General features: G+C 51.7%; 3 protein-coding genes across 8 annotated transcripts; 1 reads left to right on the plus strand and 2 right to left on the minus strand.

Annotated features, from left to right (window-relative positions):
* Positions 1–1,528: 1,528 nt before the first annotated feature.
* Positions 1,529–6,905, minus strand: LOC120700467 (probable receptor-like protein kinase At2g42960). 6 transcript variants are annotated; one of them, XM_039984725.1, is made up of 9 exons: positions 6,610–6,885; positions 5,823–5,965; positions 5,007–5,691; positions 4,770–4,874; positions 3,137–3,259; positions 2,878–3,048; positions 2,568–2,697; positions 2,129–2,338; positions 1,529–2,043 (listed from the first exon to the last, which is right to left on the minus strand). In XM_039984725.1, the coding sequence occupies exons 3-9, from the start codon at positions 5,672–5,674 to the stop codon at positions 1,921–1,923; spliced, it is 1,530 nt and encodes a 509-aa protein (XP_039840659.1). In that variant the 5' UTR covers positions 5,675–5,691; positions 5,823–5,965; positions 6,610–6,885; the 3' UTR covers positions 1,529–1,920. The 6 variants fall into 6 exon arrangements, with proteins under 6 accessions (XP_039840659.1, XP_039840655.1, XP_039840656.1 ...); XM_039984721.1 differs by having other exon boundaries at positions 5,823–5,994; XM_039984722.1 differs by having other exon boundaries at positions 5,783–5,994.
* A 9,189-nt stretch (positions 6,906–16,094) lies between these two features.
* Positions 16,095–17,949, minus strand: LOC120700471 (aspartyl protease family protein 2-like). Its single transcript, XM_039984730.1, has one exon. The coding sequence runs from the start codon at positions 17,820–17,822 to the stop codon at positions 16,299–16,301; it is 1,524 nt and encodes a 507-aa protein (XP_039840664.1). The 5' UTR covers positions 17,823–17,949; the 3' UTR covers positions 16,095–16,298.
* A 2,958-nt stretch (positions 17,950–20,907) lies between these two features.
* On the plus strand, positions 20,908–22,709 carry LOC120700472 (phosphatidylinositol 4-kinase gamma 4-like). Its single transcript, XM_039984731.1, has 2 exons — positions 20,908–22,117; positions 22,309–22,709. The coding sequence occupies exons 1-2, from the start codon at positions 20,942–20,944 to the stop codon at positions 22,615–22,617; spliced, it is 1,485 nt and encodes a 494-aa protein (XP_039840665.1). The 5' UTR covers positions 20,908–20,941; the 3' UTR covers positions 22,618–22,709.
* Positions 22,710–23,788: the final 1,079 nt, after the last annotated feature.

The following is a 23,788-nucleotide window of genomic DNA, read 5'->3' on the forward strand; positions in this document are numbered from 1 at the left end:
TACCTGCTTCTGCGCGTGCAAGCATCCGCAGATGCAACCTCTTGCTGTTTGGTTGCTGTGAACCAGGCTCTGTGTGTACAATGCTGGTGTTTGGTTGCCTGCACCGAGGCTAGGAGCAAGGCTCACGCGATGTTTAAAGCACCCTCAGCCAGGCTTCGCAGATACGAGCAAATTGGGTCGCATCTCGGGAGCCAGGCTCCGCCGGTGCTGGCTCACGCAGCCTGGCTCGCGGGAGAAGTGAACCAATCGCGTCCTTAAAGTCGCCGGCAAGCCGCTGCGTGGCTTGCTCCTTGCTTCGCCTCGAGCGCACAGCCGACAACCCCAGCTATCCGCCGATGCGGCGATGCTAGGGCGGTAGGGCCTAGATTGAGGGACAGAGATCTGTGGCAGTGGGCTAGGCCGCCGGACAGACAAAGGGTCTGTTTCTTGTAGTGCTGTGTTTAGTGCTGTGTTTAGATCCGTAAAATGGTGGTAAAAAATCACATCGGACACTGTAGTACACTGTAATACTTTTCATTTATTTGTGGTAATTGTTGTCCTACCATAATCTAACTAGGCTCAACAGATTCGTCTTGTCGTGTACATCAAAACTATGCAATTAGTTTTTTTTATTTACCTACATTTAATGTTTCATGCATGAGGTAAAAGATTTGATGTGATAGGTGAATAGTGAAGTTTGGAGAGCGAAATTTTGAAACTAAACACAGCCTAGCACACACAAGCTGAAAAAGGAATCTTGCATGCATAAAGTGTTAAACGAAGTCTATTAATAAAAAAATTTTAGAGATGAATATAACTTTTCGCGACGAATCTAATGACGGTAATTAATCGATTATTGGCTACAGTGATGCTACAGTAACCATTCTCTAGCCACGTGGTCCACGGCGTCATTAAATTCTTCAGGGTTACTAGCGCAGGGTTCTAAAGTTGATTTTATAAACTGACTTTATTTAACACCGTAATTAGCGGTTAAAGTTTCCTAGCACTCTCTGGCTGTGTTCACTTCCCTCCCATTTCTCCAAATTTTCCAAATTTTCCATCACATCGAAATCACATCGAAACATTAAATATAGCAAATGACCCATGCATGGAGTATTAAATGTAGGTAAATAAAAAAACTAATTGCATAGTTTTGATGTACGTTGCGAGACGAATCTTTTAAGCCTAGTTAGCATATAATAGGATAATATTTACCACAAACAAACAAAAAGTGCTACAATATACTACAGTGTCCGATGTAATTTTTTTACCGGCTTTTCGCGGATCTAAACACAGCCTCTAGCGCAGAGAACCAAGGCCATTGGGCCGTGGCCGTATTTGCATGGGGGGCAGTATCCAATCTGGCCCTGCCGCCGGAAAGGCAGGCGGCGGCGCCGGGCACGGACAGAGTCCTGCGCCGCCGGACGCCGTCGGCTACCGTCCACGGCCGGATAGGAGTTTCGGTGACATTCAGAAATTCCAAACCTGCCCTCATTTCTCTTCGTAGCAGCCAGCGATACTGCTCGTGTTTCCGTAACAGCCTTACAGATGATGGCCCTACTTTCAAATTTCACAGAAATCTCAAGAGAACATTGAGGGTTCAAGACACTCATCACATATCAGCAAAGAGACGATCATCTTTGCTACTGGTTGGAAAGAAAGTCCTAACTAAAAACCAGAAGAAAAAAAATTCTGTACAAGCTGCTGGACAAACGGAATAGGAGGAATAGGAATCACAGCAAGTCTCAATCTCTCAGGAAATAGATCCGACTCTTCTCTCTAATCTGGCTACCACCAAGGATAATACCTACAGTACAAAATGCAACGTCCTCCAGAAATACAATGACCTTCTGTCTCTACCAACCATCCACACCTTCCAATGCTGGCCATCGCCGGTCTGAAATGGAGTTCTTGGATGATCTGCTGTGCTCTCATCAGGAGTTAGGACTGAAACCTCGCGGACGGTCCTGACTCTCTTCGATCACTGCTTATCTCAAACTCGCTTGAGCTTGCCTTGGACTCGTCGTCTGCATTGCTGCTGTGGCCCCTCCGGCTCCGGCGGTCCTTCAGAGGATCGAGCAGAACTTTAGACTTATTTCACAATAATTGAAGTGTGATTGTATCAACCAAATAAAGGTGATGTACAAACCTCCCGTGACGGGATATCTTCCGCCTCAAGCATCCGAACAGCCTGACCCATAGTGGGTCTTTTCTCAGCATCTGGGTCGACACATCGCAGTGCCACTAGAAGAGCACGCTTCAGAGCACGAGCAGCTGGTTTTAACTCCATATCAGGATCCACTACCTCCTCAGCTCTTCTTGAGCCGACCATCATTTTCAGCCACTCCACCAAATGCACCTGCACAGAAGCCACGTAGCACCAGATCAACATTCAAAGCTGACAACGCATTGCAGCGTACAAAACTAAAAAAATACATTTGCCACAAGGGCCACTAGAAATAAATGCAAGATAACCATACACCTGAAATATATTGTCTCCCTTAGTAGATGCTGTTTTGCTGCTAAACAAATGGCTACTGGTGTTGACGGCTTGCTTCAGCGTGCATTTGACAATAGTAGATGCTCACCTCATTAGCCGGCCGACCATAGTCAACTGGATCCCTCCCAGTCACTGCTTCCAATAATAGCACCCCAAAACTGTAAACATCACTCTTCTCGTTTAGCAGACCAGTGTTGGCATATTCAGGGGCCACATACCTGAAACAGTAGAAAAATAGCGTACGAATGGTTGTTTCATGTGAAGTTGCACAAAGCTAATTGTTCTTATCATGAAAAACAAATCTGCCAACTTGTAAATGTCCTAACCTAAGTGAATGCCACACATTCCCGTTAGTGAAGCAAAGCACTGAAAAATGAAAGAGCAAGCAAAGAACATACCCGAAAGTTCCCATAACTCGAGTTGCGATATGGCTCTTCCCTGCGCCCAAGAGCTTAGCCAATCCAAAATCAGAAAGCTTGCCATTGAAATCTTCATCAATTAAGATATTGCTCGATTTGATATCGCGGTGCACAACTTTTGGTTCTATGGCTTCATGTAAATAAGCAAGCCTGCACATTGTTCAGTTATAAAATTATTTTACACAACAAACCATATGCATAAAAAGAGAGACAAAATGGTGAATGGTTCGTTTCTTACGCTTTAGCAATTCCAAGAATAACTTTCATCCGGGCTTCCCAAGTAAGAACACCATGTTGTCGCATGGCACCATGAAGCCACTGTTCTAAGTTTCCATTATTCACATATTCATACACAAGTATCCTGGAATGACAAGATAAATCATGAGAAGATTACAAACCAGATAGGTTTCATGGTGCATCCAAAACAGATTATCAGGGCTGAATCTAGATGGATAAAGCAAAAGTGAACATTAACAGAGTCAAGTTTTTTATTCAATCGAAAATCAAGTGTTCTCATAAAGATGTTTAACTGCCTAGTTTCACCAAACCTTAAGGCAAGTAGTGAGATCGAAAGCTAAAACTGAGGAGCGTGTCTTGGATACCTTCAAGTCACCTGAATTTGAACGATACACACCGCTATTAATTACCGCGATAACTCTCAGATCACTACTGTGAATATATTTTCTTTTGTAGAAGGTGCGGCAACTTTATGCATTTATTTAGTCTCATCTGAAGCTGAAATTAAAAAAGTGAAAATGTATATCCAAAATGCTAATTGAGACTTTGCTCTAAAAAACTACAACACCTTTAGTTGAAACAATCAATATAACATGTGGTAGCAGGAGCACAGTTGAACTTCTAGAAGATCAAGATGAAATAGGCAGTAAGGCACACATCTTAAAGTAGATACAATTTGTCTTTAAGAAAACTATTTATGTTGTTAATCAGGTAAATATGAGATTCTAGACACTTTAGATCTCAGAATATTTCCAGCGCAATCTACCCACCATGGATATTTCGTCACCATTGGCCTATTCTAAGGCTTATCATCACATTACACAATTACACTTCACCATATAAAGACAGCAATACTGCAAGAATTTAGTGGATGATTGTTTCTTGAGCTATATATGGTGATGCTAACAGCTTGGTGATTGGTAGCTGCTTGATTTCTGATCAAGGATTGCTTGATTGGCTATTATACTTTGTGGTAGGACATAGTCCATGGTCCACTAGACTTACAATACTTCTGAATACCACACATTTGGAACCCCTTTGTATTCATGCAGAAGCAGTGCAGGCAATGATATATCCAACGGATTCCAGGCCAAAAGAATATCGTTTAATACCATGATGTCTAAAATCATAACAGGTATCATACAAGTTTGCACCATACATGCATCAAGAGATACGTAAAGAAACGGCATCCATAAATTGGTGAATAATAGAATGTCAGCAAGCAGCTCACTAAGGCAGAGTGATGGACCAATGAACATGTACACTTCTACTGTTTCCTAACAAGGTTTTGTCATAACCTATTCAATGTGGTATCAAACAAATAAAAAGTGAAACAAAATGAGAGAAATCTAGATTGAGGACTTGGCAAAGAAAAAGAGTATTTCTTTCCATAATAATGATTATGATCTAATGGATAAAAGTTTCAAGAGCTGAATGGATATACTAACATGCTTTGGCGGCGCGTGCATTCTCAAAGTTTAATCAAGTGCTAATTTTTTAAGAGTTTAGCTTCAGGATTTTATCAGCCAAGAAAGCAATTAGATATGAATCAGTAGTCATCCTATGAAAGACATATATATGAAAGCAGAGAACCGTAGCATCAGTCAATGCATTTGATTGGGAAATAGCTTCACCTATGGATTCCCTCAACACAATATCCTAGAAGGCGGACTAGATTCTTATGCCTCACATGTCCAATTGCCTCAACTTCAACCCTGAATTCCTTCTCTGCCTGGCCCCTGCAGTGACATATAAAAACAATATCAATATGATGAGACATGAAACCATCAAAGAGGGCTGAATAATATTTCAAGTTCTATATGGAATGAAATTTGTCCTATAAAGTAAAAATAAATTTCAGAACTTCTTACATGTTATTGAGAAGCTTTTTTATTGCAACATCAGTCCCATTTATAAGTCGACCGTGGAAAACTATTCCATATCCACCTTCTCCGATGACATTCTCCTTAGAAAACCGATTTGTTGCATGCTCCAAATCTCTCAAGGTAAACCAATGACCCCAGCCCAGATGTGAAAACTCTGGGAGACCAACCAATGGTGATGCAGAGACAGTGGCATATTGAGAATACTGCCTCCTAGCATTGCCTGAGCTGCCTTCGTCGCCAGAATATGAACTGCCAGCCCTTTCACATTGGTATGCCGAGCTGCATTGGCTCAAATTATCAGCATCACTCGATTTGCTCCTAACCAAGTGCGCCAATATTTTCCCAGAATCCTTTTCACAATGTTTCTCCTGCACTGCCAGTACATGGCTTTCTGGCACATGAAAGTTTTGAACAATAGCATGCTCACGCACTTCATCTACTGCAATCTCCTTGGAGACATCCGGAATTTGAGACACCGGGATGTTATCAAAAGACTTCTTCAGCTTCCTCCGATATATGGACCAGAAGCACATGAAGCCTAGGATAAAGAAGATTACCACCCAAATACAGATGCCAATCACAATCCATAGCCTCAGGCCAAACGGTGGCGTCCTGGAAGATAACTCTGCCCTCAGGATTTCGCCTGTCGTCATCTTTATTCCTCAGCAACCTACACACCAGCATCAGCAACGTGATGTTAGCTTGCACTTCACTAAAGAAGGCCAAGAAGACAGACTCAACGTAAGATAAGAGCATTGTACATTTATACTGGCAATGGGGAAAAAAAACTCTTAAGACAACCTCGACCATGGATCGAAAAAACCTCCGGACCCTGACTTTTGCCGGCGAGTTGATTTTTTTTCTTAACACCAGCTGGTCCAGCCTCGTAAAGCCTGCTGATGCTACTCGGGTGTGCACTAACCGCTAGGCTAGAGGCCCTTTCGCTGGCAACGGAAAGAGGGCTGCATTCAAACTAAACCGTAGAATTTTTATCAGCATAGCATCAAGCTGGTCCATAGCACGAAAAAATCAGTCATCATTGATCATAAATGCTAATAAGGAGGGAATGGGAAGAATATGCAGTGCATGGTTCTTGTGACGCAGGTTAAATGGGCCAAACAAACAGAACGTTAATGACAAATTGTTTTTTCGGCCACTTGCCCCTTCCCAGTGAGCAGCAGATGAAGAACACCTTAGAGGTGAGGAAAAGAACGAAAAGAGGGGGGAAATCGCGCAGTGCGGGAGAAGTAGCTAATCCTATCAAATGGGCGGAAACGAACATCGAATAATACAAACTTTGCACTCTAGCCTTTCTCTAGAAAAGATTCGATCTAATTTCAAGCCGCTCTCACCACAACCCAAGAAAGGAATCCAATCCGACCAGTCTTGAAAGAACAGCCGAACAGCAACAGCACTGGATCGGTAAAAAGAACCAATCATCACCGAGGCACTGACCCAGAGTAGCTTCCGAGCAGAGGCGGCACCAAAGAAGGCACTGGTCCAATCCAATGCCAACCAAACAAAGAAATGCGCAAAAGAAATGAAAAGAATTTGGGGGAAAGAAAAGAGATATCACTGTCATTGCAACCTTTTGACATCCCCTGGTTGGTGAGAAAACCTCCGTGGAGACGTGAGTTGTACTTGTGGTACTACCCCGCTCGACGCTTCCTCCAGTTCCAGCTCTTGGTTCCTCGGCTCAGCCCCTCTGCTGCGTCAGTCTGGTCGGTGAGCAGATGGCCATGTGAGGCCGTCGACCGGCTCCGGGGAGGGGGACGCAATGCTGGGGATTTTTGGGGGGAGGGGAGAGGGGGGCAACAGTACAAGGGAAGCAAGCATTAAAGTTTAGGTTACAACACTGAGTAGAGAGAGAAGATGGTGTGAGAAAATGGAAGCAAACAGCTGTAAGAGAAGAAATGGGGATGGCCGCCATATTTTTGCTAGGGACACCGTGCACGGGTGACTTTTGTAGAAAATCAGCTTTTATGAGTGAGCGCTAGTAACTGTACGTGGTACTCTCAATCTTTCTTTCTTAGATGATGTATAGTGTATTTAAGTGCAAATGATTATCACTTTATTCAGCTGGCTGTGACTGGTGGCTGGTGCTGATTTATTGTGAGAGAAAAGTACTGCTGGTTGGTGGCTGATGGTTGGTGCTGATTTGGTGTGTGAGAAAAATATTATTGGCTAGTTGTAGCGAACAGAGTGTATATATATCCGTGAAATCAACTAAGTCAACGGATCATGTCGATTCCAAATCAAACTATCTAATAATCAAATGAGTAAAAAAATATTCAATACATGAACTCCATAATATGCAATTTCATAAGAAACATGCTACATTGTTTAGTGCTATACGTACATCTACAATGTATGGATGCAGCATCAGACTGTTAATCGTGTGGGTAAGCATATTAGGATAGAGGTGCTACATGTTCAAATGCTATAGATCAGCACAAGTTGTCCACGGGTGAAGCTATTTTCTTTTGTTAGAGGAATTTAATGCCTAAAGTCTTAATGGAATGGATTTGTAGCAGGTAATGCATCTGCGTAAATGGTGCATTTTTTATGAAAAGCTAAATGGTTCAAATTAATATTGAGGTGTGTTGCATATCCTCTGAAGATGCATTTGGATAGATTCGAGAAATACCAAAGTTACTTCGCACATCTATTTGCTCTCCCATTTTCATACAACAAGTTCTGCAAAACTTACATGTATAGACTATTGAAAACATTGCGTGAAAATAAATAATTATACAGATTTCATTATGTTGGACGATATGGCTTGAACTGTTTTTTACAATTACAAATTTACAGTATCACTGTGTGTCCACCAAGTACTCAAGGGAGGCTAAAGACCCACCCACGAGAAGAAAACAAGCATCGAATTACTGTACTGCAGTGTGTAGATACTCTAAAGTTTACGGGGCATCACTTGTGGAGCCTATCAAATAAACAAAAAAATATTAAAAAATGGTAAAGAATGAAGATGAGTACATGCAAGAAAGAAGCATGATTTTTTTTTCATTTCTTTACTTCATGGGCATCGATGCCTGTACATGCACCGCTCTCATCTTTTTTAGTACCGGCGTCACTCAAGTGATGCTTGGATCTTTTCTCTCTATTTGAAGCATGCTCACACTGCGGAAGGCCTAAGGTTGGAAGGTCTGGGTGCGCGGAGCTAAAGCTCCTTTTTGCCGGAACAATGAGGCTGTCCGCAACGGTCACGGTAAAAGGGCCGGTAAACAATATACCGCGTGGGAATACATATTTTTCTGCTTCAGCGGCAACTCCAAATGCCGCGCTATTTTTGCGCACGGAGCGGAGGCACTCCAAATGCAGCGCGGTAGCGAGCGTGCGGTACGCGGCGACGTGGCGTGAGGCCTGCGCGCCATCCCAACGACCCGCGCGGGCCTCGCAGCCTCTGCTCCGCCGCGAGGGAGGGACAGGAGGGAGGGATAGTAGGAAGGAGACTGAGTCCACCACCGGCTAGCGGAGGGAGGAGGAGGGTGGATGCGCCCGCCGCCGAGGAGTTAGAGCAGGCGGGCGGAGAGGGGCTGGCGGAGCTTGAGCCACCACCCCGCCGAGCCGCCGCGGCACCTCCACGCTCCCGCCGTGGCCGCAGCTCGCGTGCGCCGGGCCGCTCCGTTCCGCCCGCCGGCCACCTCCGCCCCAGCGTGGGCCTTCGCGTGGGGGAGCAGGGCCTTCGCGTGGGGGAGCTCGATCCCGCGCGAAGGAGGTGGCCGGGGGAGGAGGGGCGCGGTGGCGGAGGGAGGGAGAGAGAGGCCGCAGGGGGAGATAGAGAGAGTGGGGAGGGAGGGCGGGGGTAAGAAAAATAATTATGACACGTGCGTCCTGGTAGTTGGTATAGAGTAGAAATATAGAGAATGAATGAGTGCGGAGAAACTGGATGTAGAGTAGAGAATCTCGATGAACAGGATGGAATATTCTATTTAGAGAGCGAATTTAGGGCCTGATTGGTTCCCTACAAATGCATATGAGGGAACCAGGCTCCCGGGATGCAGAGTTCCTATGTTTGGATATCTGGTTAAGAGGTTGAGCCTGGCCCCAGAGATGCAGCGGAGGCCTCCCAGCCAGGCTCGCGAGAGAAGCTCAAATCAAGCATTTCTCGGGAGCGTGGCTGGGCGCATGCGAGTTGTGCGCGCGCAGGAGCTACGAGCAGAGAGCACTGATGCAAGGCCAACTCATGCACCCAGGCAACCAATCACCTTCTCTTATTTGTCTGGATGTGTGGAAACGTGAACCAAACAAAGGCACTGTGCAGCTCACGAGTCTGGCCAGCGGCCCGCATGGCTGGCGTGAGCCCGGCTGCCAGAAGTAACAAACCAATCAGTCCTTTGAGTACGACGAATGCGGATAGCTGAGAGCTTGAGAAAGCATGGGACACGCGAGGGAAAGGCTTGGGCACCCCAGCTCATGCACACAGCTTCTAACACAGGCCACGAGGACTGGCGGAGGGGGCATATAGCTTGGGAGTTGGGACAGCAACCGTGGCCCCACAGGCCATCGAGGCGCTGAGGGCCTCGTGTTGTTCCGCAGTGTGCGCGCAGCAGAAGAGGGAGCCGACCCGACCCGACCTGACCTGGACCCATACCCTGGACGTGAGCATGAGGTCAAACCAAACGGACACACAGTCCAAATCTAGGCTCGCTTGCTCTCTCGCAGATTGCAGTGCGGCTCACGCGCGCCAGCACTTTTCTTTTTTTACCATTTCACCCCCGCGCGCGGGGGGCCGCCCGCGAGCGGCGAGCTGCTACTCTGTCTAGGTAGGCGGGCCCATGGGCAGATAAATGACAGAAAGGCCCATGCGGCACAACGGTTAGCTGCTTCCTCCCGGGCTGAAGACCTGAAGTGGGTCAGGCACTCGGGCTACCGGTCGTAGTCAGACGCTGACCGGCGCGGCCCATCATCCATCACGCTGCTTCCGGAATTCCGGATCAGCGCCGGCCTTGCGCCCGTTTGGTTGCGGTCGCCGAGCAACAGAGGAGGATGACACACGGGACCCACCGCCCAGCTGAAGAAACTCGCCCATGGCTATGCTTTTTGTTAAGGATGGATTCGGATGTTTATTCGAATGTCAGATTTTTTGTCATTTTTCTTCGATTATGGACAAATAAGATATAGAATTTACTATGTAAATTCATAGCCTTATATTTAACATTGATCTTGTAAAGATTCATAAAAACTAAACCTCAAATTTATCATATATATTCTCAAATAATAGATATAAAAATTCGAATATGGATCGGATACGGATTCGAATCTTTTTTCACCTTTTTAATTGTAGGGAGCAAATAATACATAAAAAAATCTATACAAAATTTTATTCTTATGTGTAATAATATGCTTGATAATATAAAAAAAATTAGCATAAAATTTTAAGCATATCTATTTTAAAATATTAAATTTGTTCTAAGAATTCGGATGTCTAGATCCATCCTTACTTTTTGTGACGGTCCACAGGTGTCCTCTCTGCCAACACGTGATTAAGAAGGCTACGTGACATGATGACATTTTACCAACAACGCGGTGCTCAGGTATTACCGCACTGCTTAGGCCATGTTTGGTTTTCATAAGTCACTTGACTTGTAAGTCAGCTGATTTAAACCTAGTGACTTATAAGTCCAGGCTGTTTGGTTATAAGGACTTATATTCCCTCTCCCCCGGATCCCCTCCCTCCACCAGCCCCATCCGCTCGCCCCCTCCCCTTCTCTCCCTCCCCACTGGCGGAGCCCTCATGGCGCGCCGCAACCAGATCTGGGGCGAGCAAGGCGGAGGCCCGCACCGCGTGCCGCGGCCAGATCTGGGGCTAGCAGGGCGGAGGGCCGCACGGCGGCGCGATCCGGGCGCCCAGGCGGAGGCCCGCACGGCCGGCGCTCTCCCGCATGGCCTCCTCGAGCTCCACTCGCCCACATGGCCGGCCTCCTCGCCGCGCCCCCTCGCCGGCGTCGCCTCTCTCCTCCGCGCGGGCCTGGCGGCGGTGGCCATGGCGCGCGGGCCCTGCTCCCTCCCTTGGTGGCCATGGCGGCGCCCGGGCCGAGGAGTGGTCGCGGCGGCCGGAGGCGCGCGCCGCACCGGTGGCCGTGCGAGCGTAGGAGGCATGTAGCGTGGGCGGAGCGAACGGGCAGGTGTGGGCGGCGCGCGGCACCCCGAGCAGGGGTGGCGGAGGCCCGCACCCCCACCAGTTCGTGGTCGTGAAGGACGGGGTTGCGATGGCGGCGGCTGCGCACGACATGGGCGTCGCGTTCCCGCACCCGCATTGGTGAGACCGAACGCCGCCGCGCCGGTGGCCACGCGGCTCCTCGCCCTCGGCGCTCCCCGGCGCCGTCGTGCCCCGCCTCCCTCCCTCAACCTCGACCTCTTCCTCCCTCGGCACTCCACCTCGACCTCCTCCCTCCCTCCGCCGCCTTCGACCCCCTTCCTCCGCGCGGCGAGGTGCGGGTGCCAGGCGGTGGCGGCGGCCGGAGCTGCTGTGGGTGCGGCGGCGGCGGCGGGGGATTCGGCACGGAGACAGGGCGCGGGGTGTGGGGGTGGGGGCGATAGGGTTAGGAGTGGGCCCCACGCGGAAAAGGTGTGGGCCCCAAAAAAAATGGGGACTTATAAGTTTTAAGTTGGGGTGGAACTGCTTAAAATTTATAAGTTGTGTGCCTTATAAGTTAGAGTTGTTTAACAAAATAAGTCACTTTTTGTATTTTTGACTTATAAGTGAGTGACTTATTTGAAACCAAAGAGCGCTTAATTATTTGGATGATGACTGCTCACATGCACGGTTGTCAGCTGGCGAAATGATGGGTGTCTGATGCAGTGATGCCTGCATTAGTACAGTGCACGATCGCTTGTCGCCTGGTTTTTCGTCGTGTCTAACGGCATGATTGCTTTGTTTCCCGACTCCTAGTGAGAAAAAATAGAGAGAGAGAGATGTGGCTACATGAAAGAATATACTCCTATCGTCTAACGCATGATTGCTTGGGCCTAGAAGTAATTACTTGCTTAATTGACATGTGTCAAGCTCACGTGATGTGGTTTCTACCTAGGTTTTCCGCCACCAACTTTTTGGCTAGACGATTTTAGTTTTTAGTTGTGCTGTCGAAATTTTGGCAGTAATTCAGGGTGGCGTTCATGCAATTTGACGAGCAAGCCAATGTCTGTGCTGCCAGACTCCGTGGCAATAATTTTTCTTTGAGTGGAATAGTAATAGTAATTCCATTAACTTAAACGCGTGACAATAATTGATGTTGTTTAGCTGACAAAATGATGATCTCTCTTCTTTCATGTAGCCATATCTCTTTAGTTTGACACTTGACAGATGATTTTGTGGTCTCTTCATCGATGTCGTCCTCTCTTTGCCTGTGCTTTCCCGGCCGTGGCATACCAGAACGGTTTGCCGTACAAGCACAATCTCGAATTTATCTACACGTATGTGTCGTGAGAAAGAGGCGATCCAAGGCGTGCAGACAACATGCACGGGAGCACAGAATAATGCAACAAAAGGGATTGATTGCTTTTGGACCCTACGATGATCCAAGAAAACGGAAAGATGTGAGGCCGAATGATTCGGGACCGGCCGGGTCAATTAGGCCATGTTTAGTTCCCAACCCTTAAACTCCATAAAAACAAAAAAAACCGTCACATCGAATGTTTCGACACATGCATGGAGTACTAAATGAAGTCTATTTACAATTTTTTTTACATAGATGGGCTGTAAATCGCGAGACGAATCTAATGAGCCTACTTAATCCATGATTTGCAACAGTGATGCTACAGTACCATCTGCTAATTATTGATTAATCATGGATTAATTAGCATCATTAGATTCGCCTCGCGATTTACAACCCATCTGTGCAAAAAAATTTATAAATAGACTTCATTTAGTACTTCAAATTAGTAAGATTCCAACAAAAAAATTTTTGCGCGGGAACTAAACATGGCCTTAACTTCTGAGTAGTAGAGAGGAGAAGATGTACTGTACAGTACGTCTCCCAATGTGCAGCACCATCTAGCTAGCGGATACAGTACAGCCCACAGGCCACAGCAAATGAGAAATTGTAATGCTTAAACTGGTAAACATAAAAAAAATGTCACATTGGGACACATGTATAGAGTACTATATGAAGTCTATTTACAAAAAATTTTGCATGGATGAGCTGTAAATCGCGAGACGAATCTAATGAGTCTACTTAATCTATGATTCGCAACAGTGATGCTACAGTAACCATCTGCTAATTATAGATTAATCATAGATTAATTATTATCATTAGATTCGTCTCGCGATTTACAACCCATCTATACAAAAAGTTTTGTAAATAGACTTCATTTATTACTTCAAATTAGCAAGATTCTAATGTAAAAATTTTACATGTAAAGAACTAACCCCTTGTTTAGATGCACTCAAAATTCCAAAACTTTACAAGATTCTCCATCACATCGAATCTTTGAAGGCATGCATGAAATATTAAATGTAGATAAACAAAATAACTAATTAAACAGTTTGTCTATAATTTGCGAGACGAATCTTTTGAGCCTAATTAATTTATAATAGAATAATAATTATCAAATACAAACGAAAGTGTTACAATACTTTACATCTAAAATTTTATGCATCTAAACCAGGCTTAAGAAGAGGTACGGTAAGGCAATGCTATAGCCGCAGGTGCCGTGTTTTGTATCGTGGGCACACGTGACGCGATCATGATCAGCAGTGTAGTACTTGTACTAGTACTCTGCCGCCATGCCGTCCGACAGCGGCTGCGTAGTCGTATGTTGGTTGTTGGGGCCGTGCGCCTGTCTTCTTCTTGGTTTTGCTTGCTCGGACGGTCTGTCTACATGGGCCGAATGTTCGCCTTGATTCGTTCAGTAACCGGAGCGGTCCGGCTTCTCTGAGTTCTTCGGAGTCAGAGGACAACTAATCAACTATACTCATGATTTTGCATGATTGTTGACCGTTCGTTTTGGATGAACGGATCAGAGAAGCCGGACCTGAATCCACGGCGGCACGAGGAAGGCGCCGGCTCGTGGACCAGCAAGCGGCAGTCAGGCATCGAGACCGGACGGCGGACACATGCACCGACGTCGCCATGTGAGTACTCCTAGTCCTATGTGATGTGACATGGCCCATGTCCATCGTATAATCCCAGCACATTGGCCCGCGCGGAGTCGAGCGCTGGAGCTGCGGGAATGCTACACGTTGGCCGCGCCGGCACGTTGCATTTATGCACATGAGATGCAGGGAAGGCGCCTCCGATGGTGGATCCAGTCGTCGTGCCTGGCTGGCCGTTGCATCCGTCGCATGGGCGTCCGCGTCGTTCGCTCGCGCCTGCATGTGGGCGAGGGGGGCCAGCAATGAAAGCTACTCCGGCGACTCGTCCAGCACCAGCAGGCGACGTGTCCGCGCCCAGGCCGGAACGGAACGGAGCCGCTGCACGAGACTCGTCGATCATGGTCGCGTTTTCCAGGCACGAAATCCCTGCACTACTAATCTTTCAACAACAAAAAAAAAAATCCCTGCACTACTGCTGCTATGAGGGTGCAGCGCTGCATGCAATTCTTTTTTTTTTTGATAAAAGCGCTGCATGCAATTCTGCAAGGGGCCAAAGGATAAACGTATAGATGTCCATCCGGGCCCGATGCCTTAGTGGGCCGTGCCGGGTCAGCCCACGGCCTGCGCCGCCGGCCCAGGCACGGGCCCACGGGCCGAATTTGTGCCGTGCTGGCCCGAGAAGCACAGGAGCTTTCTCGTGCCCGTGTCGCCGCCCGCCCGCTGGCCGCCGCCCCTCGGCCGCACGCTGCCCGCCGCTAGCGTTAGCCGCCGCAGCGCCCACGGCCGCCGCCGTCTTGGATCTAGAAGCCCCGTGCCGCCCTGGCCGTCCTGGATCTAGGAGCGGCGGCTTGCTCGTCACGGGGAGCCGCACCGCCGATGGAGGTCGGAGAGGAGGGGAGCGCCGGCTGCCGGAGGTCGGAGAGGAAGGGCGACGCCGCCGCACCGGAGAAGGAGGCGCGCGTTGGCCAGAGAGGGGGGTGGCGCAGGGAGAGAGGCGCGCGTTGACCGAGTGTGAGCCAGAGCCCAGTGCGGAGGCCGGCGGGGGCGGCGTCGAGCCGTCCACGACGGGGCGAGGGAGCGCAGGCCGAAGGGGGAGGCCTCGACGGCGCGGCGAGGGAGCGGAGCTGCAGTGCGGAGGCGGGCAGGCGGCGAAGGTGGGAAGGCAGCGATCGAGTGGGAAAATGGGAGCTAGGGTTCGAGAGCGGGGGTCGGGGAGGGATTGGGGGTGGGGGACTGGGCCACTGGGGGCGCGCGGGCTGGCTGTGGGCTGGCCGGCTGGGCTCTATTGTTGGAGTTAGCAGGCCGCTACCGGGCCGGCCCGCTAACTCCGTGCCGGGCCGTGCCAGCCCACAGACTGGGGTGACAGTCCAAGCCCGGGCATGGATTGGACCGGGCCGGGCTGTGCTTAGGCCGGGCCAAATTGGCCGTGCTTCAAACGGGCTAACGGGCTGCGGGCTGTATGGACGTCGTGCTTGTGCCGGGCCAAATTGGCCGTGTTTCGGACAGGCTAACGTGCTGCGGGCTGCATGCACATCTGTACATAAACGAGACCGCCCGACACGGTCCGGATCTCTGGCTCTGTCCAAGGAAAGAAAAAGCAAGGAAGCCATGAATTTATTCATGATCGGATCGAGCCGTGAATCGCATGCGGCCAGAGCCAGCCATGTGTCCGCCATGATGATGGCGACTCGAGCACTCCATCAGGACCAGGGGGACCCTGGCCAACACGCCGCAGTAATCTCAAGTATCCATCCATCTGCAACGGCAGGGAAGGGCAAATGTGAAAAATGAAAACTGTCATCCCAGGGCCCACGCTCCCAGCGTTCATTTCCACCAGACCAGACGAACAACATGGACCGTTGGTAGTACTAGTAATGTCGAGGAGTGGAGTGGTTTGCAAGTGAAGCTATCGACGTGGCGTTCATGCAGAGACGCCGCAGCATGCAATGCAAAACAGCATGCACACGGTTGCACAACAACGTGATCGAGCACCTCACACGATTGGGTTGGCCGTTGGCTTGGGAAAAATATCGCAGATAACTCATATTAGAATTTTTTTTAAGATTAACTCATATTGGAACTAGAACAACACAGACAGAAGATGCTTTCGTTTGGCCACTCTTTTTTGCGCGGCCAGCCGCGCTATCTCGGCACTCTTTTATAGTCCTTGACTTGATGAAAAAAAACGGAAACGCTTATACTAGCAGTTTAAAGAAACTGGCTTAGCAGCTCCTGGGCACCAGGCCGACGCGCTGCTTGTCGCCGTCGAACACCACGCGGAACCCCTGCTGCTGTATGTTGCCGACGATGGACACCCCGCCGTCCGTGCCGGCCAGCGCGAGGCAGAACGTGCCCCGGGTGTCCACGGGGATCAGGTAGTTCTCCGGCGGCAGCGCCACCTCCGCGCCGCCCGCCAGGTGCAGCGACAGCGTCGGTACCTTCACCACCCGCCGCCCGCGCAGGTCGAAGCACGTGTCGAACAGCGAGAACCCGCCGGGGCTCGGCCGGAGCCCGCCCGCCGCGGCCCGGAACGCCCCGCGCACCGCCGCGTACACGGGCCGGGCGAGCCGGGTCACCGACGTGCCCGAGTCCAGGATCACGCCGCCGCGGCCCGAGGCCGGGTCCAGCCAGAGGTCCCGCTCCGACACGCCGCGGACGCGCGCGCCGCCGACGCTGAACCCGACCACGCGCACGTAGTAGAAGGTCGGCATCCTGGGGTTCCTCACCATCGGGGTGAAGGCCGCGCGGGCGGCGCCGGCCAGGGCGGCGGGCCCGAAGGTCAAGGTGGAGGAGCGGGTGGACGACGGCTTCACCGACGAGGTGCGGTCCACGAGGCAGTAGGAGAAGATGCGGCCGTAGCGGCGGGCGACCTGGGTGGGCAGCGACAGCCTGCCGCGCCCGAGGCCCAGGAGCCCCGCCGCGGCGACGAAGAGGCCCTCGTTGTCGTGCCCGCACCCGACGGCCACGCGCGGCACCCGAGGGCCGAGGGCGAAGGAGAGCGTCTCGGTGGCCAGGTCCCCCGTGGTGATTGACCCGTCGCCGTAGGCGACCTGGTAGAGGCACGACCCGCGGCGCTTGTCGCAGCCGCCGGTGTCGAGGCGGCGGCAGAGCGGCGTGGCGCAGGGGACGGCGGCATAGGAGCGGGAGCGCCGCGGGTCGAAGACCCTGCCCGACTGCGCGTAGCAGTGGCGGCAGGGCGCGCACTGCAGCCAGACGACGTCGCTGCCGGTGTCGAGCACCAGGAGCGCCGGCGCGGGCGGCGTGCCCACGCCGACCTGCGCGAAGTACTCGCCGCTGCCCTGCGACAGGCCGGACACCACGGGCGCCGCGAAGCCGCCGCCGCCTCGACGCTGCGGCGCGCGCGTCCCGTTCGCCGCGGCCCCGGCCGCCGCGGCGGAAATCGCCTCGGCACGCGCGGCGTCGCGCGCCAGGCGGTGCGCGAGCAGCTGGGGCGCGGTGGCGTCGGGCGCCGCGAACGCCTCGCGGTGGGCGAGCAGCAATCGCACGGTAGAGGCGTTGCCGGTGTCGTCGAAGAAAGCGGCCAAGTTGGCGCCGAAGATGGATCCGGCGTCGACCCCAGCGCCGGCGGCGGGCTTGGCGGAGAGCGGGGTAGCGTGAAGCGTGTGGTACTGGTACCGCGCGGGCGGCTTCGAGAGAGCGGCGGTACAAGGAGGCAGTAGCAGGACGAGGACGAAGAGGAGAGAGCAGATTGGGCTGGAAGCGGATGCCATGGCGCTTCTCAGCATCGCGCCGGGGGGTGGAACAGAGCAGAGAAGAAGAGCAGCAGCAGAAGAGGAGGAAGCGAAAATGGAGACTAGTGAGGTGGCATGGCAGACGGGCGCGGCGCGCCGCGGCGGACAGGCGGGCTGGGTGGTGGCGGGGGGGGGGGGGGGGGGGGGGGGGGGGGGGGCGTGCCCGTACGCGTACGTGGAGACCGGAGAGGTCTCCCGGGAATAATAAATGCAGTTTAGCCACAGACTGTGGCCCACAGCCCAGAGGAGCTAGCCCTTCCCAACGGCTGGCCGCGGCCGGCAGCCCGGCGCGGAGGAGCAAACGCTAGCCATCGGCGCGGCTTTGGTCACGCTCAGGCCAGCGGGCTTGGCCAGGCAACCACCCTTTCCTCAACGTCTGCGTAAAAAGTGCACGCTCAGGCGGCTCAGATCAAGATGGCTGAGCTTTTAGGTCGCATCCAGTCCAATCCATGCTTTGCCTGGTGTTGGACGGTGCCTCGACTGATCACGGTGCAGCAAATCTTCTTATCGAAGCCTAGTTAATATAGCTTTGGCTTCCTCATCACAAAAACTTTAGTTTGAAATGAAAAGAATTGTAATACTCCCATTCGAATCTTTTGTGCAGATTTTTTTATTTTATTTTGTTTTTTGAAAGAATATTGTACTCTGTTTGTATTCAACTGAATCTGGAAATTCTGTGAAAAAGGGCCCTTGTGCAGCCGATGACCGCTGGGCTAGATTGCAGACCCAATCAGTTTGAGCGCATCCGCATATGTGGCCCAAAATCTAAATCTAATCGCCGCAATCTGCATACCAGTTGGTTATGTGGGCTCAAAGCTCCAGAGGCCCGGATGAAACCCCACCTTCATTTTTCAAGATTTGTTTGGTTTATCGGGCAGCCCGTCCGGTCGTTGTCTTCTTCCACCGTTCCACGTCAGCGTGACGCGTCAAGGTCGCGGGGCTGCATGGCGCGCCGTGCGCGGGCGCTGGACGTGTCGGCATGGCCTGAACCCGCGGCGCAGCAGGGGGACGGCGACCGCACATTGGCTGCGTCGCGCACACTGGCTGGGCTGGCCCTGGCCGGCAGTTAAAAAGCCAGCCATGGCCGCGGCGCGGCGAACCCAAACCAGACCAGACCAGAGCCAGGACAGCGAGCCCCGGCGCGCGCTAAATTTAGTCCCCCCCGGCCGTTACAGCGGAGCCGCGCCGCGCCGCCCCGATATAAGCCTCCCCGGCGCCTGCCGCCCCTCCTCGGTTCTTCCCACCTCGCGGTAAGGATCCACCCCGCCTCGCGTGTCCCTTGCGCTCGCCCGCCACGGGCCTAGGGGCACCGGGTGAGGTTGCCGCCATTGCTCGGCTTGCTCCTCCCGCCCGCCCGCCTTGGTCGTCTTCCCTTCCATCCCCGTTGCCTTGTTGATCCGTGCTGTTGATCGAGGAAGGGGAGAAGGAATTGATGAATTGAACGCAGGAGGAGGAAAAAGGCGCAAATCCAAATCTACGCGCGAGCGTCGGCAGGCGTCCGCGCGCTCGATTTCCGACCGAGCGGCATGCGCTCGATTTCCCGCTCGTCACGTGTGGGACCCACTAAATGCTTCTACTTTGCATTTTCTTTGAGCGCGTTTAGTTCCCCGTCCAAAAATTTTTGGATGTCAAATCAGTATTTTGACCGGATGTCGGGAAGATTTTTCGGACACTAATTAAAAAACTAATTTCAGAACTCACTTGGAAACCACGAGACGAATCTTTTGAGGCCTTTGACCGCGTCATTAGCACATGTGGGTTACTGTAGCACTTATGGCTAATCATGTACTAATTAGGCTTAAAAGATTCGTCTCGTCATGTACATCCAAACTGTGTAATTAGTTTTGTTATTTAATTACATTTAGTGCTTCATATATGTATTTAAAGGGGAAGTGAAAATTTTTGGGAACTAAACGCGCCCTTTGTCTGCATGAACCAAACAGAAGCGGCAGCGGCCGGCGCAAGCAGTTCTGCAAGGTCGTGCAGTGAGCCAGTGACCCCGTTAGCCAGAGCTTGGGTTCCGGTTCCGGTGGATTCGGAAGCAACTCCTCTGCAGTACTGCCCCCTCAGAGACGTGTGGGGCCGAGCCCACGCGTCAGTGACTCAACTGCAGAGGGCAGTACTGCAGAGGATCCTCCCGGGTGATTCTTAGCAGGCTGTTGGCATGTTTCTTTTTTCTTTTTTCGTTTAACTTTTTATGCTACAACATTTCTACTTCGTACTTTTTTAAAACAACTTATGAACTACATTTTATGCACATTTTGTTAATTTTTTTGCATAACCTATGAACAAAAATATAAACACATAATTTCTGTAGTACAATTTATGCACATAACTTTTGTGTCAACCATTTGATGCAAGTTTTTTTTTGCTTTCATGGATAACTTATGAACAGAACTTTTATACATAATTTTTTGTTTTACATTCTTATAAAAATAATGTATATAAGTTTCTATGTATATAACTTTTTTGTGATATAGTTTTTTTGAATGATTTATCTTTACAGATATTTTGTATATATTTTCTGTTTACATAGTCTGAGTTCTACATTTTTGTTCATATAGTTTTTTAAATGATAAAAAGAATGGGAATCACGGTGTCCAGGAGGGTGGGTAGTAATTCGGAGTGGGGATCGGGTGGCAGTGGCACTGAAGTGCAGTGGTGTGTTGCGAAGAGGATCCAGAAACGGAAAACGATAAAGGACACTATAAAAGGAAAGACAACGGACTTGTTTGATCGATCGCTGGGACCTATCCTGGCGCGCGCTCGTGAATTAGAATGTCCGGGAAAAAGGGCAGGAAAAAAAGGACATGGAAACTGTAGATTCGAGGTAGTTTTATTGGTCCGCCATTTCTTTCCGACACGTCAAAGGTCGTGTTTTCAGTGGGGGCAGGCGCCTGTTGGGCTCCGACCGATCCATCCCGGATCCACGCGATCTCATCCCGCCATCGTTACAAGAGACGACGGAGGGACCGGCGGAGGCCACAATAATGTCGTCGGCCGGGGCCGCCACCGCCGCCCGCGCGGCGAGGGACGAGCTCGGCCTCCTCCCGCTCCGCCCCGCCCCGGACGGCTCCATCACAATCTACCTCACCGCGCCGGGCCTCGCCGTGATGCCCATGCGGGTCATGGCCACCGACTCCATCGCCTCGGTCAAGCTCCGCGTCCAGACGTCCCGGGGCGTCGTCGTCCGCAAGCAGAAGCTCGTCTTCCGCGGCCGCGAGCTCGCCCGCAACGACAGCCCCGTCCGGGACTACGGCGTCGCCGACGGCAACGTGCTCCACCTCGTCATCCGCGTCCCCGACCTCCGCCACATCACCGTCGAGACCCTCCATGGCAGCAAGTTCAGGTTCCGCGTCGAGCCCGGCCGCACCGTCGGCTACGTCAAGCAGCAGATCGCCAAGGACAGCCGCCTCGACCCGGCCGCGCACCCCGACGAGCAGATGCTCGTCCTCGAGGGCGAGGAGCTCGACGACCGCCACCTCATCCACGACGTCTGCAGGGTCGACGGCGCGGTCATCCACCTGCTGGTGCAGCGCTCGGCGGCCAAGGCCAGCAGGGACTTCGAGGTCTCCATCGTCGCGCGCGATGCCGCCCAGCACCAGCCGCTGCCACGGGACTTCGGGATCGAGCCCGTCGTCGGCAACCCCAAGGCCCAGTTGCCCTCGGCGCTCCGTGACCTGGTGAGCGCCGTGCGCGCCGGGATGGCGAACGGGAACGCGCCGGTCATGTCGTCGGAGGGCACGGGGGGCGCCTACTTCATGCAGGACGCGTCGGGGCACCAGCACGTCGCCGTGTTCAAGCCGGTGGACGAGGAGCCCATGGCCGCCAACAACCCGCGCGGCCTCCCCGTGTCGTCCACCGGCGAAGGGCTCAAGAAAGGGACGCGCGTCGGCGAGTGGGGCCTCAGGGAGGTCGCAGCCTACATCCTCGACCACCCGCCCGGTGGGCGCCGGTCCTTCACCGGCCATGGCGCCGCGGGCTTCGCCGGCGTTCCCCCGACCGCGCTCGTCAGGTGCATGCACAGAGGCTTCAGGCAGCCCGAAGGGAGCGCCCAGCCGCCGGCGTTCAAGTTCGGGTCCATGCAGGCCTTCGTCAAGAACTGCGGGAGCTGCGAGGACATGGGACCCCGCGCCTTCCCTGTTCAGGAGGTCCACAAGATCTGCGTGCTGGACATACGCCTGGCCAATGCGGACCGGCATGCCGGGAACATCCTCGTCTGCAGAGACGACCAAGGGCGCGGCATGTCGCTGGTGCCCATCGACCATGGATACTGTCTCCCCGAGAGCGTGAGCTCTCTCTCTCTCTCTCTCTCTCTCTCTCTCTCTCTCTCGCGAGGAGTGAGTTCCATTTCTTTACTGTTCAATCAAAAAAGTTCCATTTCTTTCTTTCACTTTGACGATCCATATATATAGTATCTTGTATTTGCTCGATGGCCGTTTGGCTCATCGTGTATACTGTATCTCTGTGCAATCTGCAGTTCGAGGACTGCACGTTCGAGTGGCTCTACTGGCCTCAGTCGCGGGAGCCTTTCAGCGGCGAGGCCGTGGAGTACGTGAGGTGCCTGGACGCCGAGGAGGACATCGCCACCCTCCGGTTCCACGGCTGGGAGGTGTCCCGCGAGTGCGCGCGCACCCTGCGCCTCGCCACCATGCTGCTGCTGAAGGACGTCGAGAGAGGGCTCACCGCCTTCGAGATCGGGAGCATCCTGTGCAGGGAGACCCTGACCAGGGAGTCCGTGATCGAGGAGATGGTCCGTGAGGCGCAGGCCCTAGCTAGTCGACGTTGACGATGATGGCGCTCCTCGTGGTGCCGGAGGAGACGAAACTGCTTTCTTGCAGGCAGTTTCGGAAATCATGGACCGCCGTCTCGACGAACTATCATCGGAGCAAAAGTGATTAAAAAGTTCTTGTTGAAATGTTGCTGCTGTCATCATCACCCTTCCCCACGAGTATATACATATAGCGTACATAAATAAATATATATTGCAAATAAATAAGAGAAAGGGGTGAAACTATATAAGGAGCACATGCATATTTTATCTGTAATAGTATATGCTGCGTGTATATATATCAGTATAGCGAGAAGGTGCCGTTGCTGTTTCTTCGTCAGGTGGGGTGTAGGCTTGTGCAAACTGCTGCAAGTGCTGAAGCCGAGGGCAAGTTCTTGGAGATGCCAATCACTGTCATGCTATAAGCCTATAACCGGATATGAATCTGAATATCTGATGACCTTTGCCGTCGAATTGACGGTGTAGTTGTGTCTAGCTGGGTAGGAATATGGAGGGTGCCTAGTACAGTACGTACTGTTAAAAGCTCCATTTCCCTCTCTTATACTGTGTGATCTGCCTAGCCCACGGGGCACTGTGTCCTTGTGCACATTGGAACTTTGAAAGATGTACTTGTTATTCCTAGTTCCTGCGACTTGATTGTTTATTGATCAGCATTAATGCATTATTAGCTTCTTCATCTCCACGCATCATTTGGTTTGTGTGCCTGGAGATGTTTTTGCGGTGATCAAAGAGATGGTACCGCCCAAGCAGGCCTGTGTCGAACCATGATCCAATGATGCGTGTTTGTGGGACGAGATTAGCAGTGTTCCTCCGTTTTATGTAATACAAATTATGTAAAACTCAGCATTCTCCCCCTATTATATGAAAGGAGGGCACGGTCGGCTACATGCTATCATATTGTTTGATAACTCGGCCGTTTTTGTCGAACTATGCAGCTTCCGTTGCTCGTGAGTCGTGACAGAAGCCACAGTAAGTGCTTTTCGATGAGCCAGCATGATTTGCAACTGCTGCCGCTCTTTGTAGCCAACAAGTCACATGAGCGTCGGAGCCACTCGAGCCACTGTCGCTCAAAAGAGCTCTGCCCCTTCGGTGCGTGCGTGCGCGTGAACTCCAAAACTTCCGATTTTGACCAGGCCAATGCAGTGCTCTGCTCCTCATGATCTCATCC

The sequence above is a fragment of the Panicum virgatum genome, chromosome 3K (assembly GCF_016808335.1).
Source record: "Panicum virgatum strain AP13 chromosome 3K, P.virgatum_v5, whole genome shotgun sequence".
NCBI classification, from domain to species: Eukaryota; Viridiplantae; Streptophyta; class Magnoliopsida; order Poales; family Poaceae; genus Panicum; species Panicum virgatum.

Bases quoted from the DNA above. Each gene is read 5' to 3' on its own strand.
- LOC120700471 (XM_039984730.1), bottom strand. From the start codon at position 17,822: ATGCTGAGAAGCGCCATGGCATCCGCTTCCAGCCCAATCTGCTCTCTC.
- LOC120700472 (XM_039984731.1), top strand. From the start codon at position 20,942: ATGCCCATGCGGGTCATGGCCACCGACTCCATCGCCTCGGTCAAGCTC. The intron at 22,118-22,308 runs GTGAGCTCTCTC...TGCAATCTGCAG, and splicing joins GATACTGTCTCCCCGAGAGC to TTCGAGGACTGCACGTTCGA.
- LOC120700467 (XM_039984720.1), bottom strand. From the start codon at position 5,674: ATGACGACAGGCGAAATCCTGAGGGCAGAGTTATCTTCCAGGACGCCA. The intron at 2,698-2,877 runs GTATGTTCTTTG...CTACTGTTTCAG, and splicing joins CGAGTTATGGGAACTTTCGG to GTATGTGGCCCCTGAATATG. The intron at 2,044-2,128 runs GTTTGTACATCA...GATCCTCTGAAG, and splicing joins AAGATATCCCGTCACGGGAG to GACCGCCGGAGCCGGAGGGG.